The 21,351-nt window shown below is 38.1% G+C and overlaps 2 protein-coding genes across 3 annotated transcripts in view; both read left to right on the forward strand.

Moving 5' to 3' along the window:
- The first annotated feature begins 1,044 nt into the window (after positions 1–1,044).
- LOC144454007 (uncharacterized) lies at positions 1,045–16,932 on the forward strand. 2 transcript variants are annotated; one of them, XM_078145402.1, is made up of 4 exons: positions 1,045–1,372; positions 9,296–9,395; positions 10,174–10,401; positions 11,465–16,932. In XM_078145402.1, exons 2-4 carry the CDS (start codon positions 9,389–9,391, stop codon positions 16,210–16,212), a joined length of 4,983 nt encoding a protein of 1,660 aa, XP_078001528.1. In that variant the 5' UTR covers positions 1,045–1,372; positions 9,296–9,388; the 3' UTR covers positions 16,213–16,932. The 2 variants fall into 2 exon arrangements, with proteins under 2 accessions (XP_078001528.1, XP_078001529.1); XM_078145403.1 differs by lacking the exon at positions 1,045–1,372 and adding an exon at positions 8,236–8,371.
- A 2,715-nt stretch (positions 16,933–19,647) lies between these two features.
- The window catches only part of LOC144454005 (uncharacterized), a 10,470-nt gene continuing 8,766 nt past the window's right edge, over positions 19,648–21,351 (forward strand). The window contains exon 1 of the mRNA XM_078145399.1: positions 19,648–19,755. The gene's annotated coding sequence lies outside the window, so the exon portion shown is untranslated. The remainder of the gene's footprint in view (positions 19,756–21,351) is intronic.

The raw sequence follows: 21,351 nt of genomic DNA on the forward strand, positions 1-21,351 counted from the left end.
GACTTAAAACTTTTGTCGAGAACTGGGCTTGTTGCATTGTTCTTATAATTGAATGTAGATAAATTTACATATTCCTTTATAAGTAAGGGGCGATTGCTAGAATACCATTTTGAATAAATCAAAATATTCTTTTGTGCAACATCATACCGGAAGATCATAAGGACGCCTTCAGTATTTACAGGGGGAGGGCTGGAGGAAATCACACATGGTATGTTAATAAAACATGACCCCCACCCCCATTCTCCATTTGTAAAAAGTGACCCTCCCCTTTGTCCCATTTTGTAAAACATTACCCTCGATTCCCCATGACAATTGCATATACTGAACGTTAATCAATCTTCCCATTATATGTATACATACAAATTAAATGATTTTGACTCTGTATTAGAAGCAATATTTGCACAGATAAAGTGACAAACAGTAAAAAGCTGGTAAAAGAGTTATTAAACATGGCACCGGTTACTATAACTGTTAATTATATGTAAATAACATTCACATAGTAGAGTGTGAGTGATAAGGTGAGATGGTAGACTCAATAAAATGCATAATTTTACTTTAAACAATATTTCTTACAATATATGTATTTTTACTTTGGCTTGTCAAGTGCTCATCTCATTTTTACATTTCAAAATACACAAAACAAATTGATCATCAGTGAATCTTCAATTCGGTCACAAAACTAAGGATTGTAAAATGTGACCACCCTCCCCCAAACATTATTACCCTCCTCCAAGAACAGATTTGTAAAATTTGAAGAGAAAAAAAATTCATCCGGCCCTCCCCTTGTAAATACTGAGGGCTCCCTTATTCTGTTGCTAGATGAGAAAGCCATCGACAAACAATTCTCTGAGCTATGTTAAAAAAATTAAAAACCTCAAAATGAAACTACAAACGAGCACGTGAAGCCTGACACTACAACACCGTACCAGTTTTGAGTTCTTATGTAAATTGATATTATTAGCTTCTGGGAAATACCCCTATATGATGACACGTCAAACGTTATCAAACGGAAGTGTCTGGGCCATACTTTTATTTAAAAGGTGACAGGTATGCCATAGTTTACTAGCATATAGAAACTCGGACGGTAAACGTTGTGATTATTTCTCTATGAAATATATACATCGGAAAGTGAAAACAAGTCGACAGAAGTCTGTTTATACCCACAATAGGTAATCATCCACCCATCGAAATTAATTTCTGAACGCCACCTTAGGCTCAGTGAGTGCAATAACCTTCAAAAGCTACGCATGCCCAATACCAGATACACCACGGTGTGGACCACGGCATGGTGCGTACCACGGCTAGGAGACTTATAACATGACGTAATCTATTGTCTGTCTGACTTGGACATCCTTCACGGTGAAGCCTTGAGGTATGTATACATATCTGTATTTAGGTCTGTACTTGTCGACATTACAATGTTATGTAGTTCCAACCCGTTATGACAACGTAAGTACAGTATGACGGTAATTGATTATTCTGAAACGTGTACAGCCGGCTATAGCTATAGACGGTGTAGTCATACACTTAATCATGCGCAGTGAAAGCAGGCTGCGCTTGCATTAACATGACCATGATACGAATACGGGATCGGATGGAGATGGGGCCACGTTTCGGGATTTACGTGTTATACTAGTATAAGTTCACGCGTTGTTTGTATACTACCACACTGATTCTCGCGTTGTTTGTATACTACCACACTGATTCACGCGTTGTTTGTATACTACCACACTGATTCACGCGTTGTTTGTATACTACCACACTGATTCACGCGTTGTTTGTATACTACCACACTGATTCACGCGTTGTTTGTATACTACCACACTGATTCACGTGATTTTGTCCCAGCATTTCTCTGCCTATGTAAGGACAATATTGTTTATTGTTCCTAAGAAGATATTTTGGTCAGAGAGAGTATCACTCAGTGTCTCAGACCACTATAGAAATTTATACATGTAATATAACGAGTATAAAGTTGGCGTCAGATTCAGATTCAGATTCAGCTAGCGTCATATTGAGCGTCAGATTCAGCGTCAGATAGCGTCAGATCCGAAGACACCCGACGGACTCAATCAAACATGAAATAATACTGTTGAGACTACAGGGAAATATTCCGCTTCACAGCCTTTTGATGGAAGTTGGAATGTCTCTGCTTGCACAATTTTTATTTGGGAAAAATATGTGAAATAGAGTTGAAATACTTGCAACCGAGACATTGATAGCCCCAAGTTCAGCCACTGCATGTTCGTTGGTTGATACTTTTTGCCAATAATGTACATGGTGTCAGTAAAAGCTAAGTTTACATATGTAATATGTTGTCATTTAAAAAAAATTGAATTTAAAATTTAAAAATTGTGCAAGCAGAGACATTCCATCTTCCATCAAAAGGTTGGGAAGCAGAATCTTTCCCTGTAGTCTCAACTGTATTATTTCAGTTTTGATTGAGTCCGTCGGGTGTCTTCGGATCTGACGCTATCTGACGCTGAATCTGACGCTCAATATGACGCTAGCTGAATCTGAATCTGAATCTGACGCCAACTTTATACTCGTTGTAATATAATGGTCTGAGTCATTGTACAGTTCTACAACATCCGGTTGCATAACATCGTTCTGGTTGCTAACAATTGTACGGGACTTGACAGAGTACGACTTACTCCGTCTGTAGGCAGGACTAAACAGACTACATATATAGTCTAAGAACTATAGTACACATGGTAACACCCTGGGAGTAAAACTCCCATCTATTTTATACCCACATTATTATTTGAGCTATTTTCAGTCAAGGATGTCGCCTAAGGGCTGTGGCTGTGGCGGCCGATATCGAACTAGTAACCCTACACTTCCCTGGTATAAATCACCGAATGTCTTGAAATATTGACTTACTACAAGTGTCCCTTCCTGTTTCTATAACGTCTGTATGATTGAATATTAAATCATAATCATTTCCACTTTTCAAGAGTACCCCAAAATAAGTTTATATATATATATATATATATATATATATATATATATATATATATATATATATATATATATATATATATATATATATATATATATATATATATATATATATATACATAAAAATGAAAGAAGACGAGTCTGATATTACATTGTGGAATTACACTACGGACCGTTTCACCCGAAGGATCGTCAGGTGTAATAGTGTGGTTTAATAGTATTCGTTAGCTATACATCCTGCTTTATGTACATAACTTATGTGTGTTCACTGATGGCTGTGTGTACACAAAAAGACTGACAACAAAGGTTACGTATTATTAAGTAAGAACTTGTTAGCGTGCCGGCATTTACTGATTAATTCAGTTCTGCTGTTCAAGTTCGTTGATTTGTCGGCAGTTATGATAAAATATTTTTCCCAGAGGCATAGTTGACATCGTTTGGTAACGTTAGAGTATGAGGAAGCCTGCTTGAGAACTGACCAGTGTACGTCGTAATTAGTGTTGCTGTCTTTTAGGTGCCAAATGTATTTACTGAGCGCAGTGACTTTCTTCTTGTGATCAAGTTTAAATGAAGACTTGTGGTTGTTAAACCTGCTTTTGAATTCTGTGTCACTAACGCCTATGTATGATTTGTGATCTTGGTTAGTGGTAACTGTTGCTTTGTAAACAACGCTTTTTATGAGGCATTTTCCTGCGAGAGGGCACTCCTTTGGTTTTCTGCAGTTACAGGTATTTTGTTGTGTTTGCTTAGCTTTTGAAAGTATGGCTTTATTATGACCGCTGATTAATTTACCCATGTTGTCCATGCAACTATAGCTCACTTTAGTATTATTACGGTTAAAGATTTTGTGCAGTACACTGGATATGGGGAAATGCTTGTCGATGAGGTTGAGAAATTTTCTACCGATGTTTGTTGAAACGTGTTTACTGTAAGGTGGGTTGAACCAAGTTATATTACGGCTGCGATTCCGCTTGCGTTGAGTGTGTCTTGTTTGGTCAAATTTGAGGGTGTGATTATATCCTGCTTCATTGAGTGCATCTTGGTAGGATGATGTAGTGGCGTCGAATAGTTGTTCATCACTGGAAATGTTGGATAGTCGTTGGTTTACCGAGCTGGGTATGGTCTTAATTACGGCTTTAGGATGGTTTGATTTCCTGTTGACGTAGTGGGTGGTGTTATTTGGTTTTGTGTACGGTCGGTATGACTCGTCACGCAAGTTGAAGGTGACATCAAGGAAGTTGACAATTTTGATACCTTGGTCGGTGGTGATTCTAAGGCCGAGTTTCTTAAATTCTGAAGTTAGCTGCTTGGCTACTCTGTTGGCTTTCGATGGTGAATGGTTACGGAGTACAGCTAGGCCATCATCCCTGTATAATCCTACCTCATTATCAAACATATGTTTGACTTTACTAAGTAAGTAGGTGCCTATAAGTTCGCAAGTTTCTGCTCCGTCATAGCAGCCCATAGTAATATCAAATAGGTAGGGCGGGTTAGACTTGTATATATATATATATATATATATATATATATATATATATATATATATATATATATATATATATATATATATATATATATATATATATATATGTGTGTGTGTGTGTGTGTGTGTGTGTGTGTGTGTGTGTGTGTGTGTGTGTGGGTGGGTGGGTGGGTGGGTGGGTGTGAGTGTGTTTGGTGGGTGGGGGTTACATAGTAATACATGGAGTACATATATACGTACAAAATTATGTCTGTCATACGGTAAACGAATATTGTTTGCAGTACAAGAGTAATCTTGAATGACTCTGATGACGTCACAGCATGGCCATATCACAATCCACGGTATTGTATTGGTTTACATGACCAATGCCATCATCACGTTGCTGTGCCAGCCATCCAGACAAAAGTTTGATATTACTGATTGCGATAACTTAAAATTCCTTTCAAAAATAAATATTTGTATGGGCTTCATTAATAGTGAGCCTGTTTATTGCAAGGTTTTGAAAAAATGAAACTTCATTTTATGCGTCATTTTTGTAACATGATAAAATAACACATGACATAACATAGCATAATACAACGTAGCATGACACCAAATGACATGACATGACATAACAGCATAACAACACATAACAACATAACATAACACATGACATGACATAGCATAACAGTAATATAGCCTAACATAACATTAATATAACATAAAATTATACATTACATGGCATGACATAAAATGATGAGGTAAACGTACTTTCAAAATAATTAGTGGTCTCTGCATTCGACCTTTTCATTGTAGTTTTTTGAGAAAATGAAACTCCTTTTCTGCGTTATTTTAATTAAACTCAATCTGATTAAAATCCGATGTAGATGTCCGCTAATCGTTCATTGCTATTTCACCTTCGTTATTTTGCCTGAATTGACCTTCGTGGTACATGTTTACATTTTTTATCCTGAGGAGGCGATCGGGATAAAGACGTAAACATGTACCACGAAGGTCAATTCAGGCAAAATAACGAAGGTAAAATAGCAATGAATGATTAGCCGACATCTACATCGGATTAAAATCAGATTGAATTAAACTGTAAAATCACGCCATTTAGAGATACTATTTCTCAAAGTCCATAAAAAGAAGGCAGGGCTGGGTAATCGGACCGATACAATATTATTTGCTCTAATTGCTTTAGCTCAAACCACTATAGAAAAATGGTGAAATGAGGCTTTAGACATGGTGTGTACAAATAACATTTGAATAGCGTTCATGGACGGCACTATTGTGATGACAATTATTTCACAAATATTGTAAATTTTACATTAGAAATGCGTAGACAAAAACATAACAGTGTATACGAGAAAATTTAGATGATCCAAAAAGTTCAAAAAATTCAGTATAGGTATGACATGTAGGTCGACTACAAGAATAGAGTGATGACGTCATTCAATCTAGTTTAACTGCTTTATATTCTATTCTTCGCCATCGATGAACGCAAAGATGTTCTCACGGTCAAGTGGACTGTTAAATTTGAAGAAATTCGTACCCCTAAGCCACAAATTGACAACCGATGCAATCAGTTCTCAATATGTACCAGTAGAGTTGGTCAAAATTGCCACCGAAGGAATGTGGTGTATGTAGTATGTACCGCCCACGAAAACCGCTCGCCTACGTATGTTTGTATCATAAATATATATGTTGCAACTTGTTCTATTCTACGAAACAAAGTCCCGTTCTTACGAAAGCTCTGTTCTGCGTAATGGGCTTCAGCATTTTTTCTACGAAGGTCTCTGTTCAAATTTAATTTATGTTATATATCAGTATCGTTCATTTCAAAGCTTGTAATCTGTTACCATAACGACATTATACAATACTTCCCAATGTTAGATTTTACATGACATGTACACGTGTACACACTTCAAATTTGGACTGTTGCCAGGTGCGTATCATGTCGTTAGATCGAATGGGAAATTCCCTGGTAAAGTCCATATGCACCTCTTACTCATCGACAATGTAAACTTGCTCGAGGGTGATGTCAATTGTGGCATATCAAGAAACCTTCGGACGTACATGTAAACACAATGTTTATAGTTTAAAACACAGCTAGAAGCTAAGGACTCTGACATTGCTTGATAAGAGTTGAGTGTAATGGAGATGAATGAGAAAACTGTGCGCGAATGCTGTCACCCAACCCAAAGCGGAAGAGGTTGATATAGTTTCTCCATTGAACTTTACTATTTGTTCTTCCAATTTCCGACAGAATTTATTTTCAATATTAATATTTATGGCACAAATCAAGACACTGATTTAACCCGACAGTAGCCCATGAATGACGTGATGCCCGATGTCGTCATACTTCGTAATCACAGAATTTTAAATCAGTTTGCAATTTTTTTTGTTAACGTTGCTGTTGTTGTTGTTGTTGTTGTTGTTGTTGTTGTTATGGGGTGGTGTGGTGGTGGTAAATATATACTTTATTTGTAATTCGGAAATTAAGGTTATTCAGGCGTAAATGTGAATAAAGATCAGTTTGCTTAAAAATATTTTAAACAATTTTCGTAAACTTTACCGTATGCATACCCCCCCCCCATCAGTCCACCCCACGGGAACATCGAGGACACCATAAAGCCCTGAAGGGCAAGCAAGACATTTTAGTCGTTCCCCGAAGAGCATGCATCACCAAGCTATTGTATAGCCCTTAATAACACAGCCATGGCGTGTATATGGTGAGAAACTACTCAAAACTCCACTTTAAAGCGATATGTCCATTACTACAACGCAAAATACTTCAATCTTTCCATCATTTTACCACCAACCATGACCACCACCATAGCGACAACGATGACTACCAGCACTGCCATCACCGGTACCACCATAACGACAACGATGACTACCAGCACTGCCATCACCGGTACCCCCATAGCGACAACGATGACTGCCAGCACTGCCATCACCGGTACCACCATAACGACAACGATGATTACCAGCACTGTCATCACCGGTACCACCATAGCGACAACGATGACTACCAGCACTGCCATCACCGGTACCACCATGACGACAACGATGACTACCAGCACTGCCATTACCGGTACCACCATAGCGACAACCATGACCACCATTATGACCACCACCATAACGACAGCCATGACCACCAGCACTGCCACAACCGTTACCACCATCGTGACCACCCTCATAATCTCCAACACACACACACCCACCAGCACTGCCATCAATTTACCACCACCACTACCCCACCCTACCTTCTACTACTATTTGTATACACTACCGGCCTTGGCTTAATCGGTTTACTTGTCCATGAGTAGACAGGGTCAGAAAGAGGACGTCTGAAATATTAAATATGCTTGCGTGAAACTACGGTAACCTTGACATTTCGAAAAGAAATAAGTTACTAGTACGTGACATGGGCACCAAGCCATCGTTCACAAGACAAAACAGCATAAACAGATAAGCTGTATGTTCCCACATCCTTGTTATTTTCAAAACTAGTGAGAACCCAGGAAACTGTTCTTCCGGTAATCTAATCTTATCTTGGTGGTTCAATGGGTAGGCTATCGATGACTCGTCCCATTGCTCAATTACAACTTCTAAGATTTTATTAAGAGAAAGGATTTCAAATTTCTAGAAATGTTTATATTCATAAACCAAGTAGTCTCGCTTCCAGACTCGTGACTATCGTCCCTAATCTGTTTATGTATGCTGAGCGGCGAAGTCGCGAGAAGAGAGGGACTAGTCGGGACTGGTCACTCTCTTCTCGCGGCTGCGCCGCTCGGTATACATAAACAGATTAGGGACGATAGTCACGAGTCTGGCAGCGAGACTATAAACCAAGTTGATTGAAGAGAAGATGAGAACGATTAGTTATGGTGTCGCACGCTACGTGCTATGATTTAAGTCTGACCTTTGACGTCAAACAGCGTAAGATGGTTGTGGTGGAGTATGGGCCGCAGTTTTACTATTTGACGGTTTCTTTTGTAACCTTAGTTCATCTTTAATCGCTTTTAAAAGTACTCTTGTAAACCACACTAATCAGTCATTAATACCACGAATAATACTGCGATCTACTACCAGAAACTTGGCAGATTTTTGTTGTGTTTTCTGAAAAGAAACTAAAACCCAGAACATGAGCGTAGATTTTGAAACGGATACATGTACATGGATCTAGAGTATCTGGTTTAAGAGTAGAGAGATTTGTATGATTACAGAGAAGAGAAATTAAATAGAAACGAAACGAATGTCCATTCTTTATTATTACAGAAAAGAAAGTGATAATGAATCAAATCGGTTGCTTGGCAACATATATAACCCCAAAGTGACTCAATACACCAACATTTAAACTTTCAGTCAATGAAATGACCTTTAAAGTTTTGTCTGAAGATTTTAATTTTGTAAATAATTTGAACAATGTATTCCTTGATAGAGCGCTTCCACGATATTGTAGCATGCGCCCTAAGTGAATTTGCGCCCGAGTGCCAAAACGAAACCTGAAGTTGACTGGAAATTATATTGTTCTCGAGGCAGAGCAGTTTTTGTTTTTCCTCATGTGAAATCGTGAACATATCAAATAACCATATTCTGAGAAAATCTGTCAATCATACTGAAATCATAGCCCAAACTATTTGTTAAAATCTGATATCAAATTGTTCGATGACACGTTAATTGAAATACATCCCATAACAAAACGTGACTGTGTAGATGTTTGTGACAGGCATAGGATTATTTGGAACATGGAAAATAATAATATCTGTGAAACTAAGCATAGACACCCAGTTGATAATATACATTATCCCATTACTTGTAATACACACAAATTAACGAAAGTTTTTTCCATTTTAAATATAGGACAAAAGGAAAGAGGCAAGACAAGACGAGACGAGACGAGACGAGACGAGACGAGACGAGACGACTATTAGCTGGATTAAATGAAACACAGTAATGGAAGGTGAGTTGAACACAACAAAGGCATTTCAAACACGGTAGATTGTAGACATAGAGAGCATCATCTGCTCTTTACCAGCAAATAATTATGACGCAAAGGATATGCAAATCACAACCACTATCATCATTTGTAAACTAGGTCGCATAAGCTTGAATAGGAGATGTTAACGTTTTCAGTATGTTCTAAGATGGGACAGTACCAAGTTATTGGGTCAAAACCATATGATGGTCAAATTTATGGGTGTTGTTTTTTTGTATCTAATAATATTTTTTATTTGGCTTATTGCAAAAATACAACTCTTTTCATGGACGGAAATCTTTTACATTTTGTATTCGGAATCATTTCTTAAGTTATGGTTGTTTTGTTTGTTTTTCTTGACATCAATTGTCACACTAGTAAATAATAGAGACTTTGTGACATCTATTTTAGACATGATAACATCGTAGTTCATTTTTGTCAATCAATCAATCAATCAATCAATCAATCAATCAATCAATCAATCAATCAATCAATCATACGAGTGACCAACCAACCAATCAATCAATCAATCAATCAATCAATCAATCAATCAATCAATTAATCAATCATACGAGTGACCAACCAACCAATCAATCAATCAATCAATCAATCAATCAATCAATCAATCAATAATTTCCCTGTAGCACCAAAGTCCACTATGAAATAAAAGTTTAACAGCATTGTACAGTAGCAAATATTACAGTCTTTGGTTTAAAGAGATAACATTTCATGACATCCTTATTTCTGTTTACATTCTAACCAGAGTCAGAGGTAAATCTCATCATTGAGCTTGTCAACCAGCTGACATTTGGTCAGTGCAAAGACTTTGTCAGATCTATTGGACTGTCTGACGTCATCATTGATGAAGTCTACCACGACAATCCACATGACACCCGAGAACAAAAATACAAACTTTTACAGGAATGTGTTAAAATGTATGGAGAGGCTGTATATGATAAGTTCAAACAAGAACTGAAAAATAAAAGCAATGGTGAGTTATTGCTTTAAATGGTATTTTCTAACTCTAAATTGAAGATTTGGTGAAAAATCTATGTGAAACAATATATTCCAAATCCTTTTTTGCAACTCAATAAATGAAAAACACCATAATAAATGTGTAAAATGTTTGTTATTGTTCGTACAATAACAAACTTTTCACACATTTTTAGCTTTTCTGAAATGAATTGAGTTATAAACACAGACTTGGTCAATGATGTTTCACATCTGCTTTTCAAGTACGAAGCCATGAGCCATGATAAAATTGTTATATATTTTACAAATCCAAAATAAATACTCAATCCTCATCCATATGGCCTCTTTAAAAGTGTTGTTTAGCACTCATAGACCATTTATACCAACAGCATTTCGTTATCTTTACAGTTGTGGAGCAGCCAAGTCAATGGTGAACTAAATTGTATCAAAACTTTTGTATTTAACAACAATTTACATTCAAATAATTTGCCACCACGAATTTTTGAGCTCTTACCTACAAGTTCAAATAAAGAAACAAACATCAACATTTAGAACGTAATAATATTGTATGAGAAAAAGTTAAAAGGACCAAAATTGATATCTCACACAACACACAACTAAAGATCTACTAGACAAATGCTCATGCTTACTTGCTGATGTATTGGTTTAGTATTTTGTTGTGTTATGATGTTCTAATTGTGTTTAGTGTCCCATCAACGTAAAAATAATGCCTTACAAATGAGAGTCTTGCCTCAAAAGAACGACACCTGTCACGTTTGATTTGAATATATTCTACTATGTGTAAAATCAATCGCTCACTCCAAATGTTGAGATCAAGCCCTATAGGAACAAACCTACTATCCCCTCATGTTCTGTTGATGTACGAAGACTTTTACTAGCAAGGAATGTAGCATGTTTTCACAATTAAACATAGATTACAAGTTGATATGATGAGTCCCTCCTTGTAAAATCGTAGCTGATTATAGCTTTGAAATGGCTACGATGTGTTGCAGGAAGTTATGACGACTTGTAATTACATTATGTTAATTAATTACATTATTATATTGATGTTTTATTTGTAGGAAAATGCTACGGTGTTGATCTTCTTAGTATGCAATATGTGGATAGACCACTGGAAATCAAGGCGTTACTAGGACTGCTAACAGAGGGAAACTCCACCCTTGTCGGTATCATCGATGAGAAAGGAGCAAGTAGGAAGGAGAAAGATGGTGACCAGTACGTCTACAAACCGGATCCAATCGGAATTCGAGGCTTTGGTGGGATTGGGAAAACTACAATAGCTAAGGCTCTTGCCCAGAAAGTATGCAAAGAGCTACAGATGGACGTTGTCTGGCTAACAATTTCCAAAAATTCGGATATTTTAAGATCATTTAATGTTTTACACGACTATCTAATGGGGAAACGTGAAAACTTTCCAGACATACGAGCAGGACAAGATTGGCTGAGAAGTGAAACAGAGGGAAGGAAGATGCTTTTAATTTTAGATGATGTTTGGAATGAGAAAGATGTGATTCCCTTCAATGTGTTAGGTCCGAATTGTCGGCTTCTAATAACTACACGTCATGAAAGAGTTCTGACATACAACAAAGCAAAGATACACCCACTAGGTACCCTTGACAGCGACCAATCAAGAGACATGTTACTGAACTATGCAAATGTAACACGTGATGATATAATCGAATTGCATCTTGGGAAGACATTTGGCGAGATACAATCTATCTTGAAGAACCTACCACTAGCTATCGCTCTTATTGGGTCGGCTCTACGACAATCAAGCAAACCCAAAGACTTGTCACGTGTATGGGAACGCACTCTACACAAACTGAAGTTAAGAAGTGAATTTTGGAAAAAGAAGCTCACGACTGAAAGTTATTCATACTCTTTAAACGGCGCCTTTGATGTTAGTTTTGAATACCTTACAGAAGGAGAATTTGATGAGGACAAAGACACTACACCCGACTGTTCCATGCTACAGAGTAGGTTCTTGGATTTCGCTCTCTTTGCTGAAGATACAGAGATTCCAGCTGATGTTCTCATGAAACTCTGGAGACAAGACAACGAGTTATCTGATGATGGAGACCATAGTGATGACTTCGATTTTCAAGACAATTTTCAAGAACTGAAAGACTCTTCGCTCATACATGGTTCCTCGTTGAAGGAAAGTGGAGAAGAGAGCTACACATTGCATGACTTGGTCCTAAAGTATGCAATTTACAAATTTGAAGCTGTTCATGGCAAAGGATCCTTGCAGAAACGACATAGAGATCTCCTCAGATGCTATTCATCAGAAACAAGTTATATTGATCAAGAGAAGGAACTTGGCTCGTCAAACCAATCAAACTTTACATCATGTACACCTCTCCAAGAAGATGGAAGGTGTACCAGCAATACAGAAAATCAAATTGACAACAAGATGGTCCGCTGGTGGTGCATCGATAATGATGGATATATTTATCTTTATCTGTTTCACCACTTAATGAATGCAGGCTATGAACAAGTTGCCAACAAGCTACTTCTTCAATACAAATGGATCAAGAAGAAGCTAAGGGAGTCGGACATAGCAGCTGTGATAGCTGATTTCGAGTACTACTTGCATCAATTCCCAGTGAACAAATCCTCCCTAAGGAATACTGCCAATAGTAAGAGTAGCATTGAAAGCATTGAACTGATCTACCAATCACTGAATTTCACTGCTCGCATTATTGCTAAGGATACTCAACAACTACCAGTTCAGTTATTAGGATCCCTGATAGAAGTACAGAATTCTGAGATATTAGATTTTGTTCATGAAATCCAGAAGGAGAAGATCCTGGCAAATAAACATGCCCTCATTCCTCTCACTCCATGCCTTACCCAGCCTGGCGGGTATCTGAAGAGATCCATACCAGACAACAAAGCAACAGTGTTATGTGTAGCATTCACACATGACAATAAAAGAATCATAGCAGGGCTTGGGACGGGGGGCTACAAGAAAGCACGTGTACTTATCATAGACCGAGAAACTGGAAGAGAAAGCATACTAGGTAAAGAGGTTGACCACCATGATGGACTTGTGTTTGGCCTTGCAGTTCACCCAAAGGACTACTTTGTTATCACAGCATCCTTTGACAAGACATTAAAAGTCTGGCCTCTAGATAATGAGTTTGAAAGTGTATCAACCCTTACAGGTCATGTGGATGACATATATTGTGTAGCCTTATCTCCAGATGGAAGCTTTGCTGTCTCTGGATCAGCAGATGAAACAATCAAGAAATGGGACCTTGGAAATAAAACATGCTGCCTTTCAATGTCGGGTCACAAAGGCACAGTACGCCAAGTTTGTATAACGAAGAGTGGTGATAAGGCTATATCTGGTTCAGAAGATGGTAACGTTAGAATATGGTGCTTAAAGACTGGCAATTTACAGATCCAATATGAATCCATGGTAGGAAGTGTACGCCAAATCGCCATCACACATGACGACAGCAGAGTTATAACTGTAGGAATGAGTGAACATGCTAAAATCCTTGATTTAGCAGATGGAAAAGTTGTGCGAGAGTTAGCTGGGCACGGATGTGAAATCATTTGCTGTGCTGTGACAAAAGATGACTCCCACGTATTCACTGGTGCAGTAGATGGTATCATACGAATGTGGTCACTTCATGATGATGAGGGAGAACGCATCTTCCAAGGCCATGCACAGAGAGTGAGATACATTGGTATTTCTTCAGATGGCAACACAATGGCTTCTGGTTCTGAAGATTGCTCATTGAAAGTATGGGACTGTAACCCTACAAGTACAAAACATATTACAACCCAACGAGGTCACATTGCTGCAGTCAGTGCTCTTGCTGTAATGCAAGATGGTGGATTTGCCTTGTCAGCATCCCACGATAACACCCTGAAACTTTGGGAGTTGCCATCATATAAGAGCATACACATATTCCGTGGACACACAGACAAAATAAACTGTCTAACCATATCGGAAACACTATGCTATGGTATATCTGGATCGAGCGATAAAAGCATCGGTATATGGGATCTTAGGAAACGAACCACACATCATAAACTCATGGGACATAAACATGCAGTCACAGCTATTCTTTCTGCCAATCTTCATGGAAATGATATCCTAGTATCAGGCTCCATCGACAATAGTCTGTTAGTGTGGGATATACAGAAACTTGTACCTGTCTGTCGACTCATATCTGATTTCTATGATGTCAAACACATTCATATGACTGCAGAATATCAAGTCACTGCAGTCTTTCAAGAATCAGCCAGTGTGTGGAACATGTCAGATGAGATGTTGGTGGGAGATAACTCCAGTCAATCTCAAGGTGTTCTCCGCTGTGTGAAACCTACTAGTTCCACAATGCCATCATTTCAGCAGAGTTTCCCCATCATAGCAAGGTCAGACAGAAACGGATTCATTGTTGGATGGGATGAGATGAGCCGAATTCGGAAGTGGGACTTGGATAATGAAATAGAAGCAAAGGTGTCCAGTGGGCATGGGGATAGTAATCTTGTTACTTGTCTGTGTCTCACAGATGACAATGAAATCCTACTTTGTGGCAGTGAAAGTGGTCATGTCAACCTAATAGGGCTGCACAACACAGAGCGCCCGATTGGCCAACTCAAGAAGCCGCCTTCGGTCAGAAGTCCCGTGACTGCAATATCTGTCATTGAAATTCAGCCAAATTCCAAAGGGCCAATCATCATGATGATTTTCACGGCGTATAAGAATGGTATAATTACATGCTATAAAATAGACAAAGCACGAATGTATAGCTGTGGATGTACACCTATGTCAGAAGTCGATGGTAAAACAACACAAGATGAAGATCCTTGTGCTGAGAAGCCATTGGTAGTTGACCTGGAGAAGCAAGTTGGCAAGCTGTCTTCAGCAGTGGTTCATCTGATTGCCTATGTTAATCAAGGTGTTATAAAGCTCCTGTCCTGTAGTGACAGTCCCAATGTACCATCCATAATCCTTTGGGATGTAGACAGTCAGCAAAAAGTCAAGGAGCTTAGTGGCCATACCAACAGGGTGACATCCATCTGCATGATTGGAGGTGTACAGATACTGTCTGGGTCACTTGATGACACTGTCAGATACTGGAATCTTGAAACTGGTGAATGCAGAGTGGATAAAAGTGGTCTCTGTGGTATCCGATGTGTCACTGTTACCAATGATAAACAACAATACCTTGTGGCATCAAATAGAAACGTGATCGAAGTGCGTGACGTCACTAGTGGGCAATACATCAGGAGTATACAGTTAGGATCAAAGTTTAACATGAAGTATCTTTCATTATCCGGCAATGGAGTGAAGATCCTCTGTTGCTATGACGACTTCTCTTCAGAGGTACGCAACCTTAAAACTGGGCATGTTGAACTGTCAATGATTGGGCACCAAAATGAATGGGGTAATATTGCCTACATATCTGGCAATCAAAGAGTTTTTGCTAGGAGTACACACTGCAGTATGAAAGTATGGTGCCGCAACACTGGTGAAGTCCTAGGCTACATTGGAAGACACCCCGAACTCGATTCTGAAATGAGAGATCGTGTGAGTGTATCCAATGGCCATTCTCGCATGGTAACTGCTGTTAAAGTCCACGATGGGAAATTGGTATTGACGGGATCTTATGACAAGACAGTCAAATTATGGACAATGGAAGAGTCTCAAGGCAGTCAACTACGATTTTGTCTAGTGAATACGTTCTACTTTGAACATGCAGTGACTGCAATCGAAATGTACAAAGATGACGTAGTGTGTGTTGGACTTTTAAATGGTCTTGTGTGTTTTCTTAAGCTAAACACATAATGATTCATGCAAACAAACACACACACACACACACACACACACACATATATATATATATATAACACAGTATCAAGTAAGATACACAGGAGCCATTACAGTGTTTCACGCTGTTGTGATAATCAGATGACTAACGGTAGCCGCCTTAAGATCGCAACAGCGTGTCATGAATTCGCAATTACTGTGTTTAAGTACAGACACGACACTGCTTATACATGTTGCCAAACACCCAGTCAGAGAAACGAGACTCTGACTTGAATGACATCTCCAGAAATACGATATTAGTGTATCTATTGTCTTGACATCTATGTGAGCCATATTCATTTCTCTGGCTAGGTGTTCGGCGACATGTATAAGCAGTGTCATATCTGAACAGTAATTACGAATTCATGACAAGCGTGAAACACTGTGTAACGGCTCCTGTGTATCTTACTGTGTTATTCATACCGCTCTACATACACATGTATGTATGTATATATATATATATCAAGTAGAATGTGACGTCACGAGTTATTTTTGCTGGAGGCCGTGATTAACATATGATTTAGGGATTGCTGCAATATTAAGAATTAACAACCAAACTTACATCTCGACTACAGTCACGAAGTATTTACTGTTTTGTGTATTAATTATATAATGATGCATGTAATTTTAGTGATGAAATCAAAGTATGAAATCGAGACAAAAGTAGTGTTGCATTTCAATAAAGTCAAAAAGCTTCGTAAGTACGTGTGTGTGTATGTATGTATGTGTGTATGTATGTATGCATGTATGTATGTATGTATGTATGTATGCGTGTATGTACGTACGTACGTATGTATGTATGTATGTATGTATGTATGTATGTACGTGTGTATGTATGTATGTATATATGTATGTATTTATTATGTTAGCTCTGGGAATTGGTGCTGCGAGGACTCCTGACTGAAGACATCAGCGTTCACGGACGTATATTCATATAATTGGTTTATAGATTGGTGCAGGCAATGTATCTATAGAGAACAATTACGCAGTAGATATACTGACAATTGTTGAAGAAAGGGTAGAACAATACCTCTTAATTATGACTGGATATATATTTACAATGTTTTGTTGTTGTTGTCGTCGTCGTCGTTGTTGTTGTTGTTGTTGTTGTTGTTGTTGTTTTAAATTCAAAGCGGAAGTTGTTATTTTACTGACCCGAGACACTGTTTACTATCGAGGTGTAAAAGATACATATCGTGTTTGATAGATGCAATGCGGATACTCCCGTCAAATTATGGTTATTTCAAGAGCAAATACAGATGGCTACGTGTGGAAAACTGAGATGTCGAAACGCCATACCATACGTTGTTTATGGTATCATATTTCAAATTTAATATCAAATATTTTATAAAGAATGTCAATCATACACATACTGAGACATTGATACTCTTGTGTGAATCATCAATTTCCTAGAACACGTTCCATTAACTGGAGAGGAGATTTTGACATGCAGGCATACAAAGAGAAAGGAAAAATAAATTCTACTAAATATTACATGTAACATGACAGCTCGGTACGTGAATAGATAAGCCAACGAGAGAGAGAGAGAGAGAGAGAGAGAGAGAGAGAGAGAGAGAGAGAGAGAGAGAGAGAGAGAGAGAGAGAGAGAGAGAGAGAGAGAGAGAGAGAGAGAGAGAGAGAGAGAGAGGGGGGAGGGAGGGAGAGGGAGGGAGGGAGGGAGAGAGGGAGGGAGAGAGAGGGGGGAGGGAGGGAGGGAGAGAGAGAGGGGGGAAGGGGGAGAGAGAGAGAGAGAGATGATCATGATGTAGGCTTGGTGTTTCACTCATGTGTGACAAAACGCACTTTATCTACTACTTATTTAGATTGTTAACAGTACTGTTGAGAGCGTACACGCGTATGCGTTATCATATACAGTAGCACGCCATGTTTATTGTTATTGTATGTATAGTCTACAACTTTATACTCGTTAGTCTAGACAGGACAAATGTTCGTGTGTTTATGATCTTTCCTCCAATCAATGAAAAAATAACTCGCTTTCATAATAACTCATAAAAGGAAATATCTTTTAGCGAATTGTCTACATTATTAAAATGATTTAGTCATAGTTATTACGATAAAAGTACAATGTTGTTTATTAACATTTGCGATTTAAAAGTTGTTCTCGAAATTTGAACTGAAAAAGGTCAGTTGCGGTCAGTTACCCAAACCCGTATTTTTCAATTCGTTTTCGCAGATAACTTCAGCATCATATTTGACCCTTTTTATCGACCCAGTTCACGTTCCTATGTATTAGTAAAGCGATTTCATATTTATTTTTTCTATTTATTTCACCAGAAATTGTACAAAGGGTACATAACAGAAAAAAAAGAGAACAAGAAAAAGCAAATAGTCAATAAGCTACAGATTTCTGACAAAATTACTTCCAGCTAACAATTACACTAATACTAAAAGAAAATAGAAGAAGATTAAAAGTTTATTCCTTGTGAGGACCATGGACATAATCTGCCAGGGACTAATCTTGTCCATAATTTAGTGTTATCATATATATATATTTATATATAATCCCATGAAATCAATGTTAGTTTTACGTCATAATGCTCCGAGTATGATTCCGCGGACTAATACAAATTCGAGCCGGTAGGCGATAATTTGTTGTTCGCGGAATCATACGAGGAGCATTATCGGGCATGTCTTTTGAAAATGACAGGAGAGCTAAAAATCACTCTCCTGGAACCATCCAGGCGAGTGGTAGGCGAGTGATTTAATACCTCTCCTGAAAATAGTCAGGCGAGTGAAGAAAAAAAAATGCATTTCATTTCATTTCTATTTGTATTTTCAAATGGCCAGTTGGCTCCGAATAAAATATACACACACACTTGGGTACAGGTACAATTATAACCCTATCATGTCTCCAACTATCCTACTTTCAATACAATAAGCTGACTTGCTTGGCCTTATTTCATTACGACATCGTCGTAAAACAACTACAAAGTCTTCTTACGGCAACGTTAAGGCTAGTTGAGATTCCATGAAGGGGCGCTACCAAGGTCTTGTACAAGACCACCAGAACACATAATGTGCCTTGCACCCCGAAGAGTTTTCAAGAAAAGTGCGAACGATCCGATAATTATTAATTTGGTTTTCTCTGAAAAGTAAAAATTACGCTATTATTAAAGTACCTCACTACAACACTGTGGTATGCACAGAACATGTTACCTTAAGAAAGAAAAGGTCTTAAAATTACACAATTAAAATACACATTGTTTTTGGGTGCAAATTTATGTGTCTATGAATTGCACATGTTTACAACACTTTGCTGAAACTTAGATTGTGCACATACCCAAAACTAGACGTAGGTCACAGACTGTTCATGACCTTAAAGAGGTCATATGTCTGACATGAATATGAAAGCGTAAGTAATTTGCATATGTATTAGAAAAGTCACATGAGAAATGAGGCACGTGAGATGACGGTTATACAATATGTTAAACAAAACGAACCAGTTGTACTGCTGGAACAGTGTGAATTATGGCTAGGAGAGGTGGAGACTGATACTTTCACGTAAGTACAGTCAGTTAATTTTTAACTTGTTGACATTTAGCAAACGATCGTCAAATCCAAGAATGCAATAAGGTTTAGGTGTCTGAGTACAGGGACTAACCTGCATTCTACAGGGTTGGACGCTTTCATCGACTCTAAATAGCAAACGGCCTACGTGTGATACTAGTATGTTGGCGTCTGGAAGATGGCGCTTTTATCACACGATAATTTAACCTGACCTATCAATATGTGATTCAGTCATCCAGTAAAAATAACTATAAACATTTACATGCAGTTGTTTAATTATACATCACACTTTAGTGGCTTCGTAAAGTATGACGCAATATGGTTGGAGACTTGACAACGACTAATCGTCAATATAGACCTGCACTGTTGCTATACAGTATACAGTAGAAATCGCAAACAATTTCAAAATACCAATATCATAAAACAATCGTTTTATATGTATATGTCATAAATTAATGGAGGGTGAATCCTGATTTTACTTGTCTAACTTTCAAAGGTATATCAAAGAAAACCAATATTCCCATTCTGTATATAAAACACCTCAGTGCTGGCCCTCATCACTCGTGATGCGTAGCGTGTTCACCGCAAACCTTACACGTTGGGTTTATGCACAAGATGGCCAGGGGATTGAAGTGATAAATGTTCACTTGTAAACGTGGCATCTTTACAATTATCTATTCACGAGGACAAACTGAGGGACACACGGCTCCACCACTTAACAATCGCCACCTTTTGTGGAGAATGTGCCGTCTTGTCCAAACGAAAACGAAACAAGAAAACTGGATTTTTGTTAACGTTACAGTACATTGTATATTTGAATTTGAGGTGTTCAGATTTTGATCTTAATGTTTGAAAGTATGACATGACGTGTCTCAGAGTCTAACAAAAAGCTTTGTGCTCGTCGCATGCTATGACTTAATTACGACTGAGCTCATCAGTCGGGGGATTTCCCACGTTCACTGCAAAACGACCAGAAGGCCTCTTTGATTGAAAAGAGGAATTCCGCTCTTTCAAACATACCACTATAGTTTATTGTACTCGTGTTTACACACGCGACTACTGAAGGTATATTGAGCGACTGCAAACTTTTTTTACATTACAATGCGACCGTAGACTCGAAAATACATGTAGTTCTGTCTGTAGAATTCGTTGGCCAAACCATAGACAGTGTCATCGCTATTGGCAGCCATGTTTTATTTACACACACACGACTACATAAAAGAAACCCAATATTTTTAAAATGAATAATGGAATGTATTGCTATACGTGTGTTCAAGTGAATATTCTTTACTGATATTGCAGTGTAATGAAATAACTAAACCTGGATCTTAGGGTAATAACTATTTTATATATAGTATCAAAGAAATCCGCAATTCCTATTGTCACCTGACCTCGAGCACTTTGAGAACGAGCTATTGATACCGGTACCGGGGTAACAGAATGATCGGTTACAACAAAACATATGCTACGTCAACTAGCAAAGCCGCAAGCGAATGGTTACATGAGATTTCATCTTAGCTTGCAAATACTATTAAACGACGTATCAAAATCAGATTACATACATTCACCAAACATTAAACATGGCTGTGA

The sequence above is a fragment of the Glandiceps talaboti genome, chromosome 3 (genome assembly GCF_964340395.1).
Source record: "Glandiceps talaboti chromosome 3, keGlaTala1.1, whole genome shotgun sequence".
In the NCBI taxonomy this organism is placed as follows: domain Eukaryota; kingdom Metazoa; phylum Hemichordata; class Enteropneusta; family Spengelidae; genus Glandiceps; species Glandiceps talaboti.

Coding starts and splice junctions, on each gene's coding strand:
- LOC144454007 (XM_078145402.1), top strand. Junction 10,402..11,464: donor ACTGAAAAATAAAAGCAATG/GTGAGTTATTGC, acceptor TTTTATTTGTAG/GAAAATGCTACGGTGTTGAT.